The 25,639-nt window shown below is 40.0% G+C and overlaps 2 protein-coding genes across 5 annotated transcripts in view; one reads left to right on the plus strand and one right to left on the minus strand.

Moving 5' to 3' along the window:
• Window positions 1–529, minus strand: part of ZGRF1 (zinc finger GRF-type containing 1) — an 84,899-nt gene extending 84,370 nt beyond the window's left edge. Inside the window, exon 1 of the mRNA XM_033215026.1 lies at window positions 385–529. The gene's annotated coding sequence lies outside the window, so the exon portion shown is untranslated. The remainder of the gene's footprint in view (window positions 1–384) is intronic.
• Window positions 498–25,182, plus strand: LARP7 (La ribonucleoprotein 7, transcriptional regulator). 4 transcript variants are annotated; one of them, XM_033215027.1, is made up of 13 exons: window positions 498–772; window positions 11,480–11,683; window positions 13,008–13,108; window positions 13,231–13,314; window positions 13,448–13,612; window positions 13,690–13,783; window positions 13,852–14,202; window positions 14,295–14,439; window positions 16,183–16,334; window positions 17,107–17,225; window positions 19,739–19,898; window positions 20,758–20,849; window positions 24,841–25,182. In XM_033215027.1, the coding sequence occupies exons 2-13, from the start codon at window positions 11,482–11,484 to the stop codon at window positions 24,919–24,921; spliced, it is 1,746 nt and encodes a 581-aa protein (XP_033070918.1). In that variant the 5' UTR covers window positions 498–772; window positions 11,480–11,481; the 3' UTR covers window positions 24,922–25,182. The 4 variants fall into 4 exon arrangements, with proteins under 4 accessions (XP_033070918.1, XP_033070919.1, XP_033070920.1 ...); XM_033215028.1 differs by having other exon boundaries at window positions 13,690–13,777; XM_033215029.1 differs by having other exon boundaries at window positions 629–772; window positions 11,480–11,580.
• The last annotated feature ends 457 nt before the right edge of the window (window positions 25,183–25,639 follow it).

The raw sequence follows: 25,639 nt of genomic DNA on the forward strand, positions 1-25,639 counted from the left end.
ACATTGTTAAGAAACCATCCAGTCCAAATAAACAAAGGAAACCCACATCTCATTTGCCAAGATTCTAATAACCATAATCCTGAACCATAATCCTGTGTCACCGAATGACAATGGAGACTTGATCCTTTATCAGTCCTAAATACGAACAGCAAAGTCCCCTTTGGTCCTCATACGTACTCGAAATTGCAAAGCAGGGCCTGGGAAAAGCGGTGAACAGGCAACCCTTATTACAAGCAGTCCGAGTAGCTGTTACTGCGACCACCCTAATCCTGGTTCCAAACAGCATCCTTCCCGGTTCTCTTCTTAAGGAGCAGAGTCTTTCGTCCCTTCTCCCCAAATCGCTCAAGCCATTCCTAGGAAAGCCCGAGAAACACTTCACCTCACCTGTCAAATTACAGAAAACCCACTTTCGAATTTTTCCCGCGAAAGAATGTGACGTCATTAAAGCGGGACCTCACCAGATGAGGACCCAAAACTTGGCCCGCCCACCTCCGCCCAAGCCAAAAACCTCCGCTTTCAAACCGCCAATCAAATTCTTCCTTGGCTTCGAGGCTCTCAGCCAGCCGCGCTCTCCGATGCCCCGCCCCCCCGGAACCACCTCGCCTGTGACGTAGGTGGCGCGCGCACTGCCTCGGGCCCGTCTTTCTCGACCGGGACCGGCGAACGTTGTCGCTCATCCTATGACGCGAAAGTAACCAAGACTATCAGGATCGGGAGACGGAAAGGGGTGAAGGCCGCAGTACTTGACCCTGTATTTTGGGAGTTGAACGGAGTAAGTTACAAGCGGCCTGTAGGGTCGCACAGCTTGGGCGACGTCTGATTAACTCTCCGTCCTTTTTCTTGCGGTCCACTCTTATCATCTGTCGTCCTTCTTACCCCGCCTCCCGCCTGCACACCCGTCAGTTCCTTGACCTAGTTATCTATGCGCACGCGCAAAAGTCTTCCGGCAGCACTTGTAGTTCTCGTTTTCAGAGAGTAGGGGCGCATAGGGGCCCGGCGTGGGGCGGTTTGGGGCGCGCCCTGCCTATGGCGTTGTGCTTGTGGAAGTACGGGTGCCGAGAGAAGCGGTAGTCAGTAAAGACAGTACAGTATTTCGCAGATTAGAGCTGACTTGTGGCTGCCAGAGGATAGTGAACGTTAGGATTTATATTCTAAAATTATCATCTTCTTTTGCAGGACTCTGCCATCGTCCTCAAAGAGTTAAAAATCCAGTTATGGAAGGAACTAACGAGTGTTAGATACGGTGTTCAGAGTGCGTTAGCAAAAAAACTTAAGCGAAAACAAATGAGGAGGCAGTTAATTAGAGGACACAGGGTGGTGGAACATCCCAAAGAGTAAGATGCCATTTAACCTGGGCCTTGAACATTTAGTAAGGAAATTTAGACGAGAAGATTCAGACAAAGCGGAAGACACAGGCCACTAGGTGTTGAGGGACTTGAATTGTAAGCAGTGACTAGAACAATGATTCTTAACCTGTTGTGAAACGCTTCTTTTGAAAACTTAATAAAAGTTATGGATTAGCTTCTCAGGAAAACGTGTATGTACCTATTAAAACATTTTGCGGCCGGGCGCGGTGGCTCAAGCCTGTAATCCCAGCACTTTGGGAGGCCGAGACGGGCGGATCACGAGGTCAGGAGATCGAGACCATCCTGGCTAACACGGTGAAACCCCGTCTCTACTAAAAATACAAAAAGTAGCCGGGCGAGGTGGCGGGCGCCTGTAGTCCCAGCTACTCGGGAGGCTGAGGCAGGAGAATGGCATAAACCCGGGAGGCAGAGCTTGCAGTGAGCTGAGATCTGGCCACTGCACTCCAGTCCGGCCACAGAGCGAGACACTGCCTCAAAAAAAAAAAAAAAAAACATTTTGCGAGGCCGGGCACCGTGGCTCACGCCTGTAATCCCAGCACTTTGGGAGGCCAACACGGGCGGATCACTTGAGGTCAGGAGTTCGAGACCAGCCTGGCCAATATGACAAACCCCGTCTTTACTAAAAGCACAAAAATTAGCGGGGAGTGGTGGTGCATGCCTATAGTCCCTTAAGAGGCCGGGTTGGGAGAATTTCTTGAACTCGGGAAGCGGAGATTACAGTGATCCGGATTGCGCCACTGCACTCCAGCCTGGGTGACAGAGAGAGGCTCCGTCTCCAAACAAACATTTTGCATATAATTTCCTCAGGAAAAATTACGAAATACTTTTAAATAGCAAACACACACAAATGACTTGGTGTCTTGTCTAACTCACTCTTCCAGGTTATCTGTCTTTCGTGAACTTTCAACTATTTTTCAACCGTGTAACCTGCTACAACAACATGGAAATGAGTTTGTCCAGTAAAGATGCAATTAATTATTTATTATGAGCAGTATTTGTTAATATTTATTTCAACGTTCCTGATTGCCTATGTACCTGCTTTTTTTTCTTTCTTTTTTTTTTTTTTGAGACGGAGTCTCGCTCTGTCGCCCAGGCTGGAGTGCAGTGGCCAGATCTCAGCTCACTGCAAGCTCCGCCTCCCGGGTTCACGCCATTCTCCTGCCTCAGCCTCCCGAGTAGCTGGGACTACAGGCGCCCGCCACCTCGCCCGGCTAGTTTTTTGTATTTTTTAGTAGAGACGGGGTTTCACCGTGTTAACCAGGATGGTCTCGATCTCCTGAACTCGTGATCCACCCGCCTCGGCCTCCCAAAGTGCTGGGATTACAGGCTTGAGCCACCGCGCCCGGCCGTGCCTGCTTTTTTAATTCTTCTTTGAACTGGTTTTTGACACTTAAGTGATTCCTTTATTTACAGTCAAGCACCACATACCGACAGACCGCGTGTATGACAGTGGTCCCATAAGATTATAGGTGTGTAGTAGGCGATACTACCTAGGTTTGTAGGTGAGTACATGATACAATAACTACATACTCTACGATGTACTTACTCATCTGAATATGCATTTCTCAGAATGTGTCCTTGTCATTAAGCAACCCATGACTGTGCTTAAATCTTTTTACCATGTATTCCATTTTATATTTGTACAAGAGTCTTAATTTTACCTTATCTTTAAAATGTATTATTTGCAATTGGATGGAGCCCACAAGAATTCTTGTCCAGCCAAAGTTGCATGGACTTCAGATTAAGAATTCCTGAGTCGGCCGGGCGGGGTGGCTCAAGCCTGTAATCCCAGCACTTTGGGAGGCCGAGACGGGTGGATCACAAGGTCAGGAGATCGAGACCATCCTGGCTAACACGGTGAAACCCTGTCTCTACTAATAATACAAAAAACTAGTTGGGCAAGGTGGTGGGCGCCTGTAGTCCCAACTGCTCGGGAGGTTGAGGCAGGAGAATGGCGTAAACCCGGGAGGTGGAGCTTGCAGTGAGCTGAGATCCGGCCACTGCATTCCAGCCTGGGCGACAGAGCGAGACTCCGTCTCAAAAAAAAAAAAAAAAGAATTCCTGAGTCAGAACATAGAGTCCATGGTGAAAATTGTAGGAAATTATACCAAAAGGTAGACAATGTGGGATCAAACATACCTGGGATGACTTACTTAGCTGGCTTGGGCCAAGTCACATAACTTTTTTGAGTTTTTGTATTAAGAAGATGGAAGAAACTGCTACCTAGTGGGATTGTGAGGATTTACAAAAAATGTATATAAAGTTACTGGTATTGTTACCCAGTAGCTTTTATTCTGCATTTAAAGCAACTTAAATGTTACTTTTTTTTTTTTTTTTTTGGAGTCTTGCTCTGTTGCCCAGGTTGGAGTGCAATGGCACGATCTTGGCTCACTGCAAGCTCCGCCTCCCAGGTTCACGCCATTCTCCTGCCTCAGCCTCCCGAGTAACTGGGACTGCAGGCGCCCACAATCACACCCGGCTAATTTGTTTTCGTGGTTTTTTTTTGTTTGTTTGTTTGTTTTTGTTTTTTTTTTTTTGAGACGGAGTCTCGCTCTGTGGCCCGGGCTGGAGTGCAGTGGCCGGATCTCAGCTCACTGCAAGCTCCGCCTCCCGGGTTCACGCCATTCTCCCGCCTCAGCCTCCCGAGTAGCTGGGACTACAGGCGCCCGCCACCTCGCCCAGCTAGTTTTTTGTATTTTTTAGTAGAGACGGGGTTTCACCATGTTAGCCAGGATGGTCTCGATCTCCTGACCTCATGATCCGCCCGCCTCGGCCTCCCAAAGTGCTGGGATTACAGGCTTGAGCCACCGCGCCCGGCCTGTTTTCGTGGTTTTTTTGTGTGTGTTTTTAGTAGAGATGGGGTCTCACCTTGTTAGCCAGAATGGTCTGGATCTCCTGACCTCGTGATCCACCGCCTCAGTCTCCCAAAGTGCTGGTATTACAAACGTGAGCCACCGCGCCCGGCCAAATGTTACTTTTTTTTTTTTTTAAACAATGTTTTCTTAAACTGCCTATTATGTTATGGGAAGGTGCTAAGGAATTTCTAATGTTGCAAGTTTTGACAGAAGCATCACAAAACCAGGTCTGTGTTTTAGATGGGTTATACATAGGCTTCTGCTGAGAATGGATGACTTACAGAACAGTTTATATAAACTATTGGCATATTCTAGTGACAGTTGTAGCAGTAGTTGTAGAAAACACTGGATGGAGATGAGAGCCATTTCAAAAGTCAAACTGATAGGATTTAGCAAGAGATTGGATAGAATAATGGTTACTTGTGTTCTATATCTTAGCAATTGGAAGTGCTTTATTTACATTATTTTGGCTAATGCTAACAACCTTATAATGTAAGTATGATTTTTATCCATATTTTATAGACCACAGAGAGATGGGGTAACTTCCTCAAAATCCACCAGCTAATAAGTAGCTTGATTGGTTAACTTGGTGGAATATGGCATCCTTAAATAAGTTGAGGATGGTAGAAAGAACAGGTCTGGATAAGAAAGACAATGAGTTTGATTTGGAATGTGTGAAGTGACAATACACATACCTGTTACCACAGGACATTGAAAAATATGGACTTTGAGGATCAAGACTAACGAGAGTATTGTAACTTCCTGATTCTCTGCAGTCAATGTATAAAGAAGCTAAATTATACCATATCTTATGTTCCTTGCTGTTTAAATCGAAGGTAAATCATTCTGAACTTAAATACTTCAAGCCACAAAAATAATCCTTAGGAAAAAGAATGAAGGAGGATCTCTGGGCTGAAAGATGAGAATGATAAGGAAAGTCTGGTTTCTGGGAAAATTGTGGCTTTCCGCGCCTATATATTTCTGTCTACTTTTCCTTACATGTTGGGCTTTGACAAGGAAATGAATTGGAGAGCAGGTAGTCTGCCCTTTATAACTTAGTTTTTTCAAGAGAGAAAATTAGCAGTAGAGCCTGCTGTAGTGATAATCATAGCCTACATTGTGTTTGTTTGTTTTTGAGATGGAGACTGATTCTGTCTCCCAGACTGGAGTGCAGTGGTATAATCTCGCATCACTGCAACCTCTGCCTCCTGAGTTCAAGCCATTGTCCTGCTTCAGCCTCCCGAGTAGCTGGGATACAGGCATGGGCCACCACACCCAGATAATTTTGTTATTTTTAGTAGAGACTTTGTTTCACTTTGTTGGCCAGGCTGGTCTTGAACTCCTGACCTCAAGTGATCCACCTGGCTCAGCCTCCCAAAGTGCTGGGATTATAGGCATGAATCACTGCACCTGGCCTATTTGTATTTTATTTACATTCCACAACCTTACAAAGAATTTGAAATGGTTAACATTTTACAGGTACTTTTAAATCTGTTTATTTATTCAACAAATACTTAGGTACTGATGAAGTTAAAGTTCCTGCCTTCACAGTGTCTACATTCTGGTGGGATAGATAGACAATATAATTAAAATTTCAGGCTGGGCATGGTACCTCACACCTGTAAACTCAGCACTTTGAGAAGCCCAGATGGGCAGATCACTTGAGGTCAGGAGTTCGCGACCAGCCTAGCCAAAATGATGAAACCCCATCTCTACTAAAAACAAAAATTAGCCGGGTGTGGTGGCAGCTGCCTGTAATCCCAGCTACTTGGGAGGCTGAGGCAGGAGAATCACTTGAACCTGTGAGGCGGAGGTTGTAGTGAGCCAAGATTGTGCCACTGCAGTCCAGCCTGCACAACAGAGACTCCATCTCAAAAAATAAAAAAAAAAATAAAAAATAAAGTAATAATTCCAGGTAGTGACAACAGGATACAAGGATAAAAAATAGTGACTGAGGCAGTGGACAGAGTTAAGGTCAGCAGGGAGAGAATATTTTAGATTGAGTGGAAAGAGTAAGTCTCTCTAAGAAGTGATGTTTGCAGAGACCTAAGTGTACAAGGAAGTAATCCATACAGATATGGTAGGGAAAGTCAGGGGAGCAGCAAGGGCAAAGGCCCTGAAGTGGGAAAGGTCTTAGCATGTTTAAAGAACCAAAAGATGGTTGTTATGTTTGGGCTGAGCCTGTTGGCAAGAATTATGATAGATGAAGTTAGAGAGATCCCCAGGCCAGATTATATAGGGTCTCGTCAATCACAGTAAGGTTTTTGGACTTTATTTTGAGTATGATAAGAAACCTTTGAGCTGGGTGCGGTAGCTTATACTTGTAATCCCAGCACTTTGGGAGGCGGAGTCAGGTGCTTGAGGTCAGGAGTTCGAGACTAGCCTGGCCAACATAGTGAAACCCCATCTCTACAAAAATTAGCTGGGTGTCATGGCGCAAGCCTGTAATCCCAGCTACTTGGGACAGGAGAATCACTTGAACCCAGGAGGCAAAGGTTGCAGTGAGCCGAGATTGTGCCACTCCACTCCAGCCTGGGTAACAGAGCGAGACTCTGTCTCCAAAAAAAAAAAAACAATAGAAACCTGGCCGGCATGGTGGCTCATGCCTATAATCTTAGCACTTCGGGAGGCCAAGGAGGGCAGATCACCTGAGGTCAGGAGTTCGAGACCAGCCTGGCCAACATGATGAAACCTATCTCTACTAAGAATACAAAAAAAAAATTAACCGGGCGTGGTGGCACATGCCTGTAGTCCCAGCTACTTGGGAGGTTGAGGCAGGAGAATCGCTTGAACCCCAGAGGCAGAGAGTGAGACTCCATCTCAAAAAAAAAAAAAAATAAAAAATAAAGTAATAATTCCAGGTAGTGACAACAGGATACAAGGATAAAAAATAGTGACTGAGGCAGTGGACAGAGTTAAGGTCAGCAGGGAGAGAATATTTTAGATTGAGTGGAAAGAGTAAGTCTCTCTAAGAAGTGATGTTTGCAGAGACCTAAGTGTACAAGGAAGTAATCCATACAGATATGGTAGGGAAAGTCAGGGGAGCAGCAAGGGCAAAGGCCCTGAAGTGGGAAAGGTCTTAGCATGTTTAAAGAACCAAAAGATGGTTGTTATGTTTGGGCTGAGCCTGTTGGCAAGAATTATGATAGATGAAGTTAGAGAGATCCCCAGGCCAGATTATATAGGGTCTCGTCAATCACAGTAAGGTTTTTGGACTTTATTTTGAGTATGATAAGAACCTTTGAGCTGGGTGCGGTAGCTTATACTTGTAATCCCAGCACTTTGGGAGGCGGAGTCAGGTGCTTGAGGTCAGGAGTTCGAGACTAGCCTGGCCAACATAGTGAAACCCCATCTCTACAAAAATTAGCTGGGTGTCATGGCGCAAGCCTGTAATCCCAGCTACTTGGGACAGGAGAATCACTTGAACCCAGGAGGCAAAGGTTGCAGTGAGCCGAGATTGTGCCACTCCACTCCAGCCTGGGTAACAGAGCGAGACTCTGTCTCCAAAAAAAAAAAAACAATAGAAACCTGGCCGGGCATGGTGGCTCATGCCTATAATCTTAGCACTTCGGGAGGCCAAGGAGGGCAGATCACCTGAGGTCAGGAGTTCGAGACCAGCCTGGCCAACATGATGAAACCTATCTCTACTAAGAATACAAAAAAAAAAATTAACCGGGCGTGGTGGCACATGCCTGTAGTCCCAGCTACTTGGGAGGTTGAGGCAGGAGAATCGCTTGAACCCCAGAGGCAGAGAGTGAGACTCCATCTCAAAAAAAAAAAAGAAAGAAACCTTTGGAGGAGTTTGTGTAAGGAATTGGCATGATCTGATTTACATATTTAAATGATAAATTCTATCTGGAGAATTGATTCTAAGGGAAGAAGATTAGAAGCAAGCAGACTAGTAATAAAGTTCTTGTAGTTGTTCAGACAACACAGTAGTATCTTGGACCAGGTGCTTATGATGGAGGAAATGATAATTACTCATATTTGGGATATATTTTAAAGTTAGAGCTAACAGAAATACTGATGAATTGACCATAAGGTGTAAGGAAAAGGGAAATTAAGAATGATTTTAGGCCGGGCCTGGTGGCTCATGCCTGTAATCCCAGCACTTTGGGAGGCCAAGACAGGTGGATCACCTGAGATCAGGAGTTCAAGACTAGCCTGACCAACATGGTGAAACCTCGTCTCTACTCAAAATACAAAAATTAGCCAGGTGTGGTGGTGCATGCCTGTAGTCCCAGCTGCTTGGGAGGCTGAGGCAGGAGAATCACTTAAACCCGGGAGTGGAGGTTGCATGAGCCAAGATGGTGCCCCTGCACTCCAGCCTGGGTGACAGAGTGAGTTTGAGACTCCGTCTCAAAAAAAAAAAAAAAGAATAATTTTAAGACTTTTGCCTTTTCAGCAATTTTGTAATTGGTGTTTCTGAGATAGGGAAAATTGGTGGGAGGGGGTTGTTAGCATTTGAAAGTCCTATTTTGAGATATCCTTTAGATAAACTAGTGGAGGTGCCAGGTGGACAGTTGAATATTGGAATGGGGAGCTAATGAGAGAAGACAGATTTGTAAAGCCTCAGCATAAAGCCAACGAGCTTAAAGCCAGGATCCTCAAAAACAATGACTGTAAATGAGAAGAAAGCCCAGGACTGACTCCAATTTAGGCATCATGTAAAGGTGTAGGGCACAGTAGGAGAGATAGGGTAAAAGGAAATTGAGAAACTGAGATTGCAAAAGGAAATTGAAAAGGAGGAAAACGAGTTTGGAAGCTATATGAAGAAAATATTTTCAAGGAAGGAGTTACCAACTGCATTTGCTGCTGAGAGATCAAGTAGACAGTGGAGCACATTCAGGAACTTGTTTGCAGTTTCTCTAGAATGGTGAGGAGGAAAGCCTGACCAGATGGGTTGAAGTAAGAGCATGAGGTGAAGAACATGGTTATATGGTACTCGATGACACCTCATTGTTTTTCTATTATTAACCTGTAGTTGTGTTTTATGTCTTAAGCTAGCATCACCTAAATATGTCATTACCTGTATAATTTCAAAATTGGTATTTGATTGATCTACTGAAGCCTAAAATGCCAAAATGTTCTTCTGTTGAGTTTGATGAGAATGCATGTTTAGTTGGAGATTTGAGGTAAAATGCATTAAGGGCTTTGTACCCTCTTCCTAGATACCACTTTGAAACACATTATCTATTTCTGTTACTATCAGCAGCATCACTTTAGCAGTTAGAGATTCTAACCAGCAGTCAGACTCAAGAGATGCAAATACTGTTTACCAAAGAAAGATACAAGGCAAAAGATAGGGTAGATGCAGCTTCTTCATCCCACCAGAGACCACTAAGCCATTTACTTTTTTCTCCCATTTACCCACAACAGGCATGTATGCCTTCCCTAGAAAAGGACCACGGTGTATTTAGGACACTTTAACACATAAAAGCTTTAACCCCTTTTGCCTATCAATCTATTGTTCTGGTCATACAAGCATAAGGCCTCCATGCCATCTAATAGCTGCTCCAAACCAGGTGCAACATGGGAAACAGATAACATTCCCCATTAGTCTCTCCAGTTTCCAAGAAGACTGTATTATGGGAGACTGAGGTTATTCTCAAGCAGCCTGTATTATCCTAGGCCTGATATTAATCCTTTGCTCATATAACCACTAGTGATTCAATTCATTCAACAAAATCTAGGCACAATTTATTCAACACATTTTTAAGTGACTATGTGTCAGGGACTGACAATCTATCAGTAAAAAAAACAGACAAAAATCTCTGATTTCATTGATCTTACCTTCTAGGAAGGCTAAACAATAAAGAAATAAATTGCATAGTAGTGATAGTAATCTTAGAACGTGATAAATGCTACGAACAGAAATAAGGTAGGGGAGTTACCGTGTATGTATCCAGAAATTTGCATTATTAAATATGGTTGTGGGAGGAGACCTCACTGAGGTGACATTTAAATAAACACTTGAAGTAGGAGAGCAAGCTGTGTTATCTCTGGGGATATGTGTTTCAGAACAGGTTTAAAAAACCCTGTTAGACATTGCTGGGTGAGCTTCAGGAAGTGCAAGAAGGACTGTATGGCTGGAGCTGACAGAGCAAAGGGGAAGAGATGTTGAAAGGAACTTGAGAAAGGAGGGAGTTAGAAATTGCTGCCCCAGAAATAAACACTGGGATGAGAAGGCCACTTGAAAAGGCTGATTTATGGCTGAGTGTGGTGGCTCATACCTATAATCCCAGCACTTTGGGAGGCTGAGGCTGGGAAATCACCTGAGGTCAGGAGTTCGAGACCAGCCTGGTCAACATGGTGAAACCCTGTCTCTACTAAAAATACAAAAATTAGCTGGGCATGGTGGCAGTGGCGCCTGTATTCCCAGCTACTCGGGAAGCTGAGGCAGGGAGAATCACTTGAACCCGGGAGGTAGAGGTTGCAGTAAGCTGAGATCACGACACTGCACTCCAGCCTGGGCAACAGAGCAAGACTGCCTCAAAGAAAAGAGAAGAGAGAAGAGGCTTATTTCTACAGCTTACCAGTTGAATTCTGCCCCTAGAAAGCAGAAATTAACATTTTAAAAATCAAAATTGCCAGACACAGCCACTCCTGCCTGTAATCCTAGCACTTGGGGAGGCGGAGGCGGGTGGATCACCAGGTCAGTAGTTCGAGACCAACCTGGCCAACATGGTGAAACCCCGTCTCTACTACAAATACAAAAATTAGCCGGGCGTGGTGACGTGTGCCTGTAGTCCCATCTACTTGGGAGGCCGAGGCAGGAGAATTGCTTGAACCTGGGAGGTGGAGGTTGCAGTGAGCCAAAATCGTGCCACTGCACTCCAGCCTGCGCAACAAGAGGGAAACCGTCTCAAAAAAAAAGCGAATAAAACTTCTCTGGGGCGGGGGGCGGTGGGGGGGCGTGGTGGACGGGGAGATTGTTGCAATGGAGAGTTTCTAGGTCCCTTAATCTTACACTTTTCACTTACTGCCTTAAAAGTGCAGCTTAGTGAGATAAAGGTGTAATTGTTATATTATTCTAGGATAATCTGGCCTTGCATTTTAAAAAAAAACTAAAGTATGATCCCTAACATAGGAGGTAAATTATTTTTTAATTTACTTTATTAAATATAGAAATAAATTTTGTCTTCTCACAGCCAAATGTGAGTCCATTATTCTCTCAGTAAAGGCTAATCTAAATATTTAACTATATTAGCTATTGTGGTTATTTAAATATTTACCTCTTTTTCTTATAATTCACAGGAATGGAAACTGAAAGTGGAAATCAAAAAAAGGTAATGGAAGAAGAAAGCACTGAAAAGAAAAAAGAAGTTGAAAAAAAGAAACGGTCACGAGTTAAACAGGTGCTTGCAGATATTGCTAAGCAAGTGGACTTCTGGTTTGGGGATGCAAATCTTCACAAGGATAGATTTCTTCGAGAACAGATAGAAAAATCTAGAGATGGATGTAAGTTTGCTTCAGTAAAGGAACCAACTTTTAGATGTGGTTACCTTTAGATTTATTTATAAAATAGTATATCTATATATTTTTTTGAGATGGAGTCTTCCTCTGTTGCCCAGGCTGAAGTGCAGTGGCACGATCTCAGCTCACTGCAACCTCTGCCTCCTGGGTTCAAGTGATTCTCCTGCCTCAGCCTCCCGAGTAGGTGGGGCTAAAGGCACGCACCACCATGCCCGGCTAATTTTTATATTTTTAGTAGAGATGGGATTTTACTATGTTGGTCAGGCTGGTCTCGAACTCCTGACCTCATAGTCTGCCCACCTCGGCCTCCCAAAATGCTGGGATTACAGGTGTGAGCCACTGCACCCAGCCTCAAATAGTATATTCTGTAATGTATGTATTCGTTTCTGCAAGTATATTCCTTATAATCTGTTTTAATTTTTATTTAGTGAATGACAATCTTCTAAATATTTAGACTGTTGGTAAGAGTTTAGGCTATATTAAATAAGCAGTTTCATATCAAAGCTTATAAGTATTTTGGGATTTAATTGCTTCAATAACCATTTATCATGTGTAACTCGAGATGAGAGTGCTATACTTTAGTTCATACAAGAAGGCATTTCACCTAGCTCAATGTTATTTTTTGTTTCACATTTTTTGAGGCAGGGTCTATCTTTTTTCCCTAGGCAGGAATGTACTGGCTCCATGTCTGCTCACTCCAACTTCTGCCCCCACCTCCACCCCCTAGCCCCACCCAAGCGATCCTCCAACATCAGCCTCCCCAGTAGCTGAAAACACAGGCAAGCATTGAGCCACTGTCCCCCGTTGATAAATTTCAAATGACCAACCATGTGCTTGTTTCTAATAGGATGGGATCCAGACATCCTCTTTGAATGTCTAGATATTGCTAAGCAATAAAATCTCAATCTGCAATTACATACACTAAGATGTGTCATTTTAGGTATGCCAAATATGCAATGCCATTTAGACCCTCACACAACAATACTGTTAATGGACAAAGTCTCTGTCTCCCAGGCTGGAGTGCAGTGTGATCTCAGCTCACTGAAACCTCTGCCTCCTGGGTTCAAGCGATTCTCCTGCCTCAGCCTCCAGAGGAGCTGGCATTACAGGCATGCGCCACTACTCCCAGCCTAATTTTTTGCCAGGCTGATCTTTAACTCCATCCACCTGCCTTGGCCTCCCAAAGTACTAGGATTACAGGCATGAGCCACCAAGCCTGGCCTGAGGGGCAGATTAAATTGTACCAAATTGAATTAATCCTGCTGATAGTGTACACTAACACAATTATTAACTTCTTCATTTTCGTTAGATGTTGATATATCACTACTTGTGTCTTTTAACAAAATGAAAAAACTGACTACTGATGGGAAGTTAATTGCCAGAGCATTAAGAAGTTCAGCTGTTGTAGAGGTAAGAATTAAGAATGACTGCCGTTACTACATAATTATAGTTTATAAATAATATTAACGTAATGATCATTATATTATTATAGTTTATTATAGTTTTATTAATGTAATAATACTCTTTTAAAGCTTGATTTGGAAGGCACCAGAATCAGGAGGAAAAAACCTCTGGGGGAAAGACCGAAAGATGAGGATGAGCGCACGGTGTATGTGGTAAGCTTAAGAGCCCTGGTCCCCAGTCAGAAACTGGCACAGAAACAATGTAATTAACCTAAAAATTTATTGACATTCTGAAAATATAAGGATTGTGAAAAAACTATTTAATATTGCTTTTAATTTATCATAGGAGTTACTTCCCAAAAATGTTAATCACAGCTGGATTGAAAGAGTCTTTGGGAAATGTGGCAATGTTGTTTATATAAGTATACCACATTATAAGTCTACTGGAGATCCAAAGGGATTTGCGTTTGTGGAATTTGAAACAAAAGAACAAGCAGCAAAGGCAATTGAGGTAGGTCCAGGTCCTAAAAAAAAAAAAACGTATGTAACAAGTATTAAAATAGTAAAACTTTTTTATAATCATTTCAGTTTCTTAACAACCCACCAGAAGAAGCACCAAGAAAACCTGGCATATTTCCTAAAACAGTGAAAAATAAGCCCATTCCAGCCTTAAGAGGTGTGGGTGAGTATTTTTCAATATTTAAGTAGATTTAATTTAAGTAAGATGAACTAATGATGGCACTTTTACAGAAGAGAAGAAAAAGAAAAAGAAGAAGAAGGGCCGAATGAAAAAGGAAGACAATGTCCAAGCCAAAGAGGAAAATATGGACACAAGGAACACCAGCATCAGTAAAATGAAAAGATCCAGACCCACGTCTGAGGGCTCTGACATTGAGTCCACTGAACCCCAAAAGCAGTCCTCAAAGAAAAAGAAAAAGCGAGACAGAGTTGAAGCATCGAGCTTACCTGAAGTCAGAACAGGCAAGAGGAAGAGAAGCAGCTCTGAAGATGCAGAGTCCCTGGGTCCCCGATCAAAAGTAAAGAAAATTACTCAGAAAGACATTATTAAGGAACCTTCAGAAGCTTCCAAGGAAAATAGAGGTAAACTGCAAGGTTTTATTTAGATAAATTAAGCTTCTGTTTCACCCATTTCACAGCCCCAAGTCTTAACTGGCTTTTTTATTTGTTTCAAGATATAGAAATCTCTACTGAAGAGGAGAAGGATACTAGAGATCTGAAAGATAGCTCTCTCTTAAAAACAAAAAGGAAACATAAGAAAAAACATAAAGAGAGACATAAAATGGGAGAAGAAGTTATACCATTAAGAGTACTATCAAAGTAAGTCTGTGGTTTAAATCCTGTCATTGGCTTAACAATCCATCACCATTGCTAAAGTGCAATTCCAATTTATGTTCAACAGAGTTGCATATTAGCAACAGTAGTGGCCTGTAGCAAAGAACTGCACACAATGTGGGCGTTAACACAATCGCTGATTTAAGTAGGAACCACCACACTCAAACATGGAAGCACTTATTTTTGTCATACCACAGCAAGTGCCTCCATGTTAAAGTAGAGGGGACACCTTAACAGATTTAAAAATACAAAATAAAGCTTAAATAAACGAGAATAAATAAAATCCTTTTCTAAAAACCTTATAAAAATGTAAAAGGAAGACTTACCATCACCAAAACATGGAAGCACTTACTTCTTTAGTTTCAAAGCAAGTACATCCACGTTTAAGTGGTGGGAAGCCCAGTCTTGGACAAACTTAGAATCCTTTAACCTGTAACAAGCTTAGTAACCTTGAAACACAGTAACAAAAAAAATTAACAAAAGGTGTGCTGGCTTGGAGACACCTCCACTGAAACATGGAAGCACTTACTTTTGTTTCACACAGCAGGTACCCCCATGTTAAAGCAAAGGGGATCCCTTCAACCTCTTAAGGAGAGTGAAGTTAGCATGTTCTGTTTTGGAGAAGTAAGTTGGATTCACTCCTACTAAAACATGGAAGCACTTACTTCTTTTAAAGTCACAGAAAGCGCTTCCATGTTAAAGTTGAAGGGAGCCCACCCACATACAACTTCTTTGGACTTGAGAGTAGTTAAAGCTGAGGAGAAAGAAAACAAAATGGCATACATTTTGAAGAAAAGTATTTCCTTACCTTCCTGAATTAGTTCCCAAAGATTGCTGTCCTCCTCCAGAAGGGTAAAAGGCAGGGACTTCAGCCACTTCTATTTATACTATTCTTAACTCCTGAATTCCTTTTGCCTTTTTATCTCAGAGAATCATTACAAGGGCCTTTTGTTATTTTAATGTATCAGCTCTCAGGGAATGTATGATCCTGGGTGGGTTTGGATCCTTTTTTTTTTTTTTTTTTTTTTTTTTTGAAGTATACAGATGTCAATGTTAACAGCTAAAACCATTACCACAAGATATCTTCCTCTTTTTAAAAAAAAAAAAAGGAAAATCTATCTGCTTGTTTGATGGCGTAGATTAGGGTAACAATGAGTGCTCCCACTAAGCCAAGAGAGGCATTGTGTTTCTATCTGGAGAAACTCTAGCTGTTTGAAGAAACATCTACATGTTAAATGTATGTAAATAAATAGATTGCTTCCATGGGGTGTTTTGTTCTACTTAGAAATTCTTCTTGATTCAAGTAAATACTAAGGAATGTTATCTCTCAAATTGGAAGCAGTTTAACAAATCTTTAATCTCGCGCTTTTCCCACAGAGATGACTGATTTAGTAAATGTTACTAGTTAAGGAATCAATGCTAAAATTTTACTTTCATAAATTAAAATACTTCAGACACACTCAAAAATGTAATTGGCAATCTTAAAACATTTAATCTGAATATTAGGGGAAGAGGAACTCCCTTAGCTTATTTGCTAAATGTCTTTAGAACCCAGGAAATATTTTGAATATGTGTTTAAAGAAACAAGAAAGTTGGGTGGAGGAGTTACTCCAAGTCATTGTGAATGTATATATTTAGATATTCCCATATTTACTTTTTATATTTTATTTTTATATATTTTTTTATATTTAGTCATCTGTTATCACTGTTTCATTTCTTTCCTTGCAGGAGCGAATGGATGGATTTGAAAAAAGAGTATTTAGCGCTACAAAAAGCTAGCATGGCTTCTTTAAAAAAAACAATATCCCAAATAAAATCAGAGTCAGAAATGGAAACAGATGGTGGAGTACCTCAGAAGACTGGAATGAAAAATGAAAAAAGTAAAGATCACTGATAGTTTTGACAACATTGTAATGTACTTATATATGAAAGTGCTACCTCTGAGTTGTTACAAGATAAACTTTAGTTTTAAAAAACTTCATTATTCTGTGTCATTATTACAACAATTCTTGATTTGTTAAGTTATCCAGTTATGTTATTTACTCATGATATAAAAACATTTAAAAGACTCATTTAAAACAATTTTTTAAATAACCTGAGTTTTCTCTACAGTTTTCATTTAAGCACATGAGTGCAGTTTGTAGACTGAACAAGTTTGTAGGAATGAAGTTTGTAGTTTCTCACCTGTAATTTCATTCTGTAGTATGAACCACAAGCAGGAATAAGTTAAAGCAAAATTCTTATGAATTCAAAATTAGGATACATTTTAAATTATCATTTCTTGTAAAAATAAATGATGTTCACGTTGGAATAATAATGTATTTAAAACACGGTATCCTATAATTTTTTTTTTAACTTTATTGAGTTAAAATTTGCTGTTCCTTTGTGCAGGGAGAAGGTGCAAACTTAAAGACTTTACCAGTGCTCTTCTAGCAGTAACAATTTGCATGTAGAATAATAAAACTTTCTGGATTTTATTTCATGGTATTTTGAAATAAGCAGTATGACATATAAAATAAACTTTATTTTAAAATTAAATGTTTTAAATTATTTAAATCTGCCTCAGGAATTATTCTAAGATAGTCCTCCCAAGTATTAAATTGTTAAGTGTAAGAGATTTAGTGCTGGTCTTTTTCCTTTTCTAATCAACAGCCAACAGTGAAGAGTGTCCCACCCAGGAGAAAATTAATGCAACAGGACCACAGTTCGTGAGTGGAGTGATTGTGAAGATCATTAGCACAGAGCCTCTACCTGGCAGGAAACAAGTCCGGGTAATGATTTTGAGCCCCTAGGGTATTTGTTCCTTTCTTCTCTTAACTTCCCTGTGTGATAATGTTTTGAATATGGAAGATAAAACAAATCAAATTAGAATTTATATCTCTATGATAAACTACCTGTACAGTTTTAATTCCATGTAACTCTTAGGTTTAATTTTGAAGCAAAAACTAGAGACTGAAATTCCTCACTGAGTCAGTTTTATAGTAAGGACAGTTTAAACATTCTTCTTTATAGGAAAATTGTAACTTTTGCTTATTTTTGTTGGCACGGATTTTTTTTTTTTTTTTGTATTACCTATGTGCTGATTGTCTTTAAAATTGTAATTATAGATAAGTGTAAAATATTTTTGAAGACCTATAGAAGTCTTACACACATGTGCCAAAAAAACCCATAGTTCTATATAATTTACGCTACAAATTGCTGTACACACAGGTTTATAATCTTTTTTTCGTTTTGTACAGTCTATCTTCTATAGCCTTTTATACCACACTGGTAGCAATACTTCTTTCTATTAGAGAAAGTATATACTTTTATGTGAGAGTACCATATCTTATTTACCCTTACCCTGCCTGTCACCCATTTAAGTGAATCCTTTTCTTTTTAAAAAGTGTGAAATGCTCTGTAACATACCACATATTTTAAGTATTTTCTTATACTGACATTCATCATCACTTAGTATGTTGTTTTCGGTTTTACATAGATTCATCAGTCACAGGTTTTAACTTGAATATCATTGAGGTGGTTGTTTATCTGTAAGCACTCCTTATCTGAAATGCTGTCCTACAATCCTATAGCTGTCACTAAGAAACAAATTTTGATTCTCTTTCCAATATTGGTGAAGGATTTGGCCAAATCCAAATTGCTATTACCAGCTTGCATTTCAGGAGACAGCTGAAAATTGAGGGATGTAAATACTGCTCTGGTTAATCAGATTGCAAAACATTTTTTTAAAAAATTACTCAGTTATTTTAATCACTCATTAAATAACTTTTATTATTTAAATGGTAACTATATCAATGACAAATTCATCATTTATGATCATCAAAATCATAAAATCAATCCCTGCATTAATCCAGTTAGTAGTTACTTACATTTTGCTGAAACAAAAACTGAGCTGTGATGGTGGTTACAGCTGTCTGTGACTTGCCCATGTGATTACTAGGCTAATTTGTCCTTCTATGGGTTTTAAATTCTAAGGGTTTTAAATCAAGAGATTAGCCTGACATTATAATGGATATTTAGTAAATATCTTTTGAGTTGTAGTAATTGAATATGCTCAGAAGTCAGTTATAAAACTCATTACTAGTACTGAATGCATTCAAATTTCAACAATACTGAATTTTTTACTTGCTTTATATCTAAATTTGGTACTAATTAATTAGATAAAGAAGTGGGAAGGACTAGCAAGTATATGTCTCTGCAGTTCTTTTTTTTTTTAATTTGGCAAACAATTACTAAATGCCTGTTTTGTGCTAGTTTGCTGAGTGTTGGGATGAGTTAAGATCTAGTCCCTGGCTTCTAGAAATTCATAGATTTTATTATATATTTTTTATTGTTAACTGATAAACTTTTCTTATTCTATGATGAAATAATACTCCCAGGTATTGGTCAATTCTTTCCATAAATCAAACATCTAAAAATTCGACATTTAAACATAATCTAAATTAGTTGTGTCCTGAAAATGTAGGTTAAAACTAAAGTGAGGCAAGATAAGAAAGATTTTTTTCCCCTATTTAGAAATCTCCAGTTATTTCTTTAGCTTTGTGAATGGAAGTTGATGAATTAGGAATTAGTGTAACATTCCTGCATAAATGCATTGTATACTCTGTAAAACCTGCTGTGAAAAAAAAAAGTTGATTAAGAATGCAGGAATCTGGTTAATTTGCCCTCACAGCAGGCAGTGTAGGTAAAACTTTTCCTTGCTGGGTGACCACAACTTGTTTAGAAGAGGTTGCTTAGGTATTTTTTTGAGAAAGTAAGAGCTCTTGAACAATTTGGAAACCTACTATCTTAGGTTCGGTAAAACTGTTTTTCATGAGTTGTTATTAAAAGTTGAGTGATTTGTACACATATTTTAAAGTCATAGTGATTTTCTGCAGGTGAGTAAAAACAAACCTCCCTTAATCCTTTTTTTTTTTTTTAATTTTATTCCTTATACTAACTACTCCCAGATGTGAACCTTTCCTGATTTGGGGATTGGGGGACACTATTTCTGTTTTCTGCTCTACAAATCTGTTGTCCTTATAGAATATTCCCATTCTAGTTCAGATTTTAAGGATGTGATTTCAAGAAAATAAAGGAAAATAAATGATTAGAGTTGATATTATTCAAATCTATTTTTAAGAACATGCTTTACAAGAAATGTTTGATACAGGATATTTGCTCCTCATTAGTCTGCAAAATGCTTTATTTACATAATATATTCTGGCATAACCATTGGAATAGTTTTAGAATTATTGTGAAACTTTTTAAATTTTATTTGTCTTTCTACTTAATTCTAATGCAGGATACTTTGGCAGCAATCTCAGAAGTTCTTTATGTTGATTTGCTAGAAGGGGATACAGAATGCCATGCTAGATTTAAAACTCCTGAGGATGCTCAAGCAGTAATAAATGCATATACAGAAATTAACAAGAAACACTACTGGAAACTCGAGATCCTTTCTGGTAAAACTTCATAGAAGTTTTTTTTTTTTTTTGTAACCATCCTTATTGTGGGTAACATTTTCATAGTTTGGCTAGTGAAACTAGTTTTGTTTTTGTTTGTTTGTTTGTTTGTTGTTTTTTTTTTGGTCTCACTCTCTCAGGCTGGAGTGCAGTGATGTGATCTCAACTCAGTGCAACCTCCACCTCCCAGGTTCAAGTGATTCTCCTGCCTCAGCCTCCTGAGTACTTGGGATCACAGGTGTGTGTTACCACGCCTGGCTAATTTTTATATTTTTATTTTATTTTTTGAGACAGAGTTTCGCTCTTGTTGCCCAGGCTGGAGTACAATGGTACAATCTCAGCTCAGTGCAACCTCTGCCTCCCGGGTTCAAGTGATTCTCCTGCCTCAGCCTCCCAGGTTAGCTGGGATTACAGGCATGTGCCACCTTGCCCAGCTAATTTTATGGTTTTAGTAGAGACGGGGTTTCTCCATGTTGGTCAGCCTGTTCTTGTTTTGAACTCCCGACCTCAGGTGATCTGCCTGCCTTGGCCCCCTGAAGTGCTGGGATTACAGGCATGAGCCACTGCACCAGGCAATTTTTAGTAGAGACGGGGTTTTGCCATGTTGGCCAGGCTGTTGTCGAACTCCTGACCTCTGGTGATCCTGCCTCCTCGTCCTCCCGAAGTGCTGGGATTAGAGGTTTGAGCCACCGCACCTAGCGAAACTAATAAATTTTTTTCTATTCTGTAATATGTATAAAGTGGCATTAAATATAATCAAAAACTGTCCTAGTTCTGTCATTGAGAATATAATGTCTTGAATATGGTTTTTCAGATATGTTCTTCTTTTCATCCATCAGAGTTTTTGTTTGTTTTTAAGGTGATCACGAACAAAGGTATTGGCAGAAGATTTTGGTTGATAGACAGGCAAAACTTAATCAGCCTCGGGAAAAGAAAAGAGGCACTGAAAAGGTAATTGATTCATTTTTGTTTTTTTAGACTAAACTTTCTTTGAACATTTAATGCCAAAGTCAGTACTAGGTAGTCATAAAATGATCTTAGCTTTGCTATTACCTAACAAAGATTTACTGAGTATATACTATGTTTTAGGTTGGGAGGAAAAAAGTCATTTCTCTAGATTTCAAAATGTGTGAAATTGTTTTTCTCACAAGGATACATGATTGTAATTCAGAGTTTTTCTTTTTAACTAGTGATACTTTAACATTCTTGATTTCTGGCTGCTGTGTCTTGTAGTTTGGTGGTAAATGATTATAGAAAGATTATCGTAATGGTAAAAACACAACGTATTTAGAATGTAGTTTCTAAAGATAGGAAGCTCCACAGATAAGATGGAGAGACTTTATGCATAGTGTTTCCTATAGCAACGATAAACTTTATTCCTCTTTCTCTAAGATAGTCAGTAGGTAATACAAACAAGCTTAAATAATTTATGTAAAGCAAGCCCCAGCCAGGTGGGTGGATCATGAGGTCAGGAGATCGAGACCACAGTGAAATCCGGTCTCTACTAAAAATACAAAAAATTAGCTGGGCGAGGTGGCGGCCGCCTGTAGTCCCAGCTTACTTGGGAGGCTGAGGCAGGAGAATGGCGTAAACCTGGGAGGCGGAGCTTGCAGTGAGCTGAGATCCGGCCACTACACTCCAGCCTGGGCAACAGAGCGAGACTCCGTCTCAAAAAAAAAAAAAAAAAATACAAAAAATTATCCAGACACGGTGGCGGGCACCTGTAGTCCCACCTGCTGGGGAGGCTGAGGCAGGAGAATGGCATGAACCTGGGAGGCGGAGCTTGCAGTGAGCCGACATCGTGCCGCTGCACTCCAGCCTGGGCGACAGAGCAAGACTCCGTCTCAAAAAAAAAAAAAAAAGCAAGCCCCTCTTTCAGTAATTTTATTTTTCTGTCACTCAAAATGATATTATAAAAGTGTAAGAAAAAAGAAAAAGATGAACTTCCTTTTTTGTTAGGTAAGCACTTTAAAAGTCCTATTTCCTGTAATCTAAGCTTGTTAACAGATTTGGGGTCATATTTATTTAAAAAAAAAAAAATTTTTTTTAAGTTAAAAGGCAAATGTTTTTCATCAGCCTTCTTCCATTGCCCAGAATTTATTGTGATTTGTGGGGAGGTGTCTTACTGGTCTTTGTGAATTTTGTTTCCTTGAAAGGAGACTGAACTTCCTGTGGTGGGGAAGCCTCCTGTGCTTCCCAAGGATTCTTTCAGGGATATGAGGTGTTAATTTCAAAGCCTGTTTGAGATTGTTCAAATGTTAAAATCACTAATCCAGAACTGGTAACTGAAGTGAAGTCACTTTGTTGAATAATACCCTTCTAATTGCTGTGAAATTTCATTTAAATTTTATATATTTTTAAAACTAGGAATAAATCATTTATTTTTCATTTTAAAAATTTAGAGCTCATCTTTGACTAGGAAATTTCTTTTTTTTTTTTGAGACGGAGTCTTGCTCTTTCGCCCGGGCTGGAGTGCAGTGGCCGGATCTCAGCTCACTGCAAGCTCTGCCTCCCGGGTTTTACGCCATTCTCCTGCCTCAGCCTCCGGAGTAGCTGGGACTACAGGCGCCCGCCACCTCGCCCGGCTAGTTTTTTTTTTTGTATTTTTAGTAGAGACGGGGTTTCACCGTGTTAGCCAGGATGGTCTCGATCTCCTGACCTCGTGATCCGCCCGTCTCGGCCTCCCAAAGTGCTGGGATTACAGGCTTGAGCCACCGCGCCCGGCCAGGAAATTTCTTAAATTGAGTTGGAACACAACTCAGTTATGATGTCAGGATTGTTGTTAACACAGTTTGTTAAGTAGCTATGGAAGTAGCAAGTTGACTCTTGTGAAATGAAATGGAGGTTACCACACAAAGTAAGTGCTGTGCAAAGCTTGTTGGAAAAAAGGAGTAGACCATAATTAGTTTAGCCAACTTGTTTGCTAGTTAATTCAACTAATGTTTTTTGAGTGCCTTGTGTTAGGCACCATTCTTGTAACCTCGGGTAAAGCCATGAATCACAAAGTCCTCTACTTTCATGAAGCTAACAGATAAACCATATAGTTTAGGTGATGACCAGTGCCAGACAGAAAAATAAAACAGAGTGTATTGCAGGAGAGCGTTATATCAGCTGAGGTTGTCTGGAAAGCTGTCTGCAAAGGTGATGTTACAGCCAAGACCCGTAGGGAAGTGAGCGAGTAAGCCCCAGTAAAGTTTAGAAGTGTAGCTTTTCAGGCAGAAGCAAAGAAAATGCACGGACCATAAGGGAAGACTGTCAGGGACTAGAAAACCAGTGTAGTTGGAGTACTAGGAGCATCTTAGTAATTAATGGGAATTGCTTAGAAAAAAACTAGTAGAACATCAGTGAATCTGCCAAAAGGTTACATAAATACCTTACTGGCATGACAGCCCAATATTTCTACAATAGTATTGTATTTGGCCCATAATTGAGTAAAAGTAAAAAAATTATTGCTCTTAATATTCACATTATGGGGCCGGGCGCAGTGGCTCATGCCTGTAATCCCAGCACTTTGGGAGGCTGAGGCGGGTGGATCACTTGAGGTCGGGAGTTGGAGACCATCCTGGCCAACATGTTGAAACTCTGTCTCTACTAAAAATACAAAAATTAGCCAGGTGGCACACACATGTAATCCCAGCTACTTGGGAGGCCGAGGCAAGAGAATCACTTGAACTTAGGAGGCGGTGGTTGCAGTGAGCCACAATGGTGCAACTGCACTCCAGCATGGGCAACAGAGCGAGGCTCTGTCTCAAAAAAACTAAACTAAAATAATATATTAAACACAAGTAAATAAAATTAGTGATGTCTCACAAAAGATCAAGAAGATGAAGGAAAAGTCTGCCAAAAGGGATGTCTCCTAGTCATTTTGCTAGCCTAAATCTTTGTAGTATGCTCTATCATTTTGAACAAATTTTTGGTAAAAATAGATAACAGCTACTAGAGACAGAATGAAGCTTATTTCTCTTTGGCTTTTAAAACATTTGAATTATTTTCTGTATAAATTACTGATACTTAGCAGGTAGAGGCAGAATTTATAAAATTTGTGAACAGCAACGTGGGTATGATAGAGTTCTAAACATCTTTCGATTTTAATTCACCTCAATGATGAATTATAGGTTTTTAGTTGAATCTAAAAGTGAATTCCTTCCAGTGGCCATTATGGTACCAAACACTTTAAAGCTATTTAAATGAATACTCATTAGAATCTGTATTTTAAGAGGAAAAGATTTGCATTTATTCCAAAGTTTAATATTTTAACTTTTTTTTAATCAAGGAGGCTTTTGGAATATTTTAGACATTTTAAACAGTCTTCTTTATTCTGTGTAATTTCATTTGCCTTCATTAAATATATTCAACAATTTATGTTAGGGTATAAGAAATAGGTAATAGTCAATAGCCTTAATAACAGATATGATTTGTAATTGATTTGACCTGAGCATAATTATCTCATTTGTCATCTTCTCGCTGTTTTTAAAAAATTTTCATTCAAGCTGATAGCTGTGAAGTTTTTTCTAGTCGTAGTTTTGTGTGTGTGTGTGTGTGTGTTTCTTTTTTTTTTTTTTTTTTTTTTTTTTTCTTTTTTTGAGACGGAGTCTCGCTCTGTCGCCGGGCTGGAGTGCAGTGGCCGGATCTCAGCTCACTGCAAGCTCCGCCTTCCGGGTTCACGACATTCTCCTGCCTCAGCCTCCCGAGTAGCTGGGACTATAGGCGCCCGCCACGTCGCCCGGCTAGTTTTTTTTTGTATTTTTTAGTAGAGACGGGGTTTCACAGTGTTAGCCAGGATGGTCTCCATCTCCTGACCTCGTGATCTGCCCGTCTCGGCCTCCCAAAGTGCTGGGATTACAGGCTTGAGCCACCGCGCCCGGCCTGTGTGTGTGTTTCTTTTTCGGTGTTTTTTTTAAGTATCCAATGCGCTCTTAATTTCTGATTTATTTCTCTTTAGTTAATCACCAAAGCCGAAAAGATTAGACTGGCAAAGACTCAACAAGCAAGTAAACACATAAGATTTTCTGAATATGATTGAAAAAAAAACAGTTCATCTCTTAATACTTCACAAGATACTTGAGCTGTTCTTGGGATATTCACTTTTATTATGATAGCACTGTATAATGAATGTGTTTTTAATTAAAATAAATATCTTTGTTCCTCAACTTGTAAATAAGACTTTTTTTCTAGAGACAAATACGATGTATACCACAATTTTTTCTTAAAACATTTTATTTGTTGAAATTATCTCAGATGTTGATGTCAGGTGATTTAGTAAATAAATGTGTTTTGAACATTATTTGGAAATGTGTTGATTTTGTTTTTATATTGTAAAACCAAAACATAATTGCAAAAATAACACTATAAACTTTAGAGAAATGTTTAATACTGAACTCTCACTGTACTTAGTAGTGTAACTTGCAATACCTTCAATACCTTTTCATGTTGATTTATACAGACATGTTTAATATTTCGTTGTATTCATTCCACTTGGCCTATCTGAGCTTCCATTGAACAACAGACCATAGGGATGATTCTATTTTTTTTTTTTTTTTTTTTTTTTTTTTTTTTTTTTTTTTTTTTTGAGACGGAGTCTTGCTCTGTCGCCGGGGCTGGAGTGCAGTGGCCGGATCTCAGCTCACTGCAAGCTCCGCCTCCCGGGTTCACGCCATTCTCCTGCCTCAGCCTCCTGAGTAGCTGGGACTACAGACGCCCGCCACCTCGCCCGGCTAGTTTTTTGTATTTTTTAGTAGAGA

This window comes from Trachypithecus francoisi, unplaced genomic scaffold, assembly GCF_009764315.1.
Source record: "Trachypithecus francoisi isolate TF-2019V2 unplaced genomic scaffold, Tfra_2.0 Lachesis_group1, whole genome shotgun sequence".
Lineage (NCBI taxonomy): Eukaryota > Metazoa > Chordata > Mammalia > Primates > Cercopithecidae > Trachypithecus > Trachypithecus francoisi.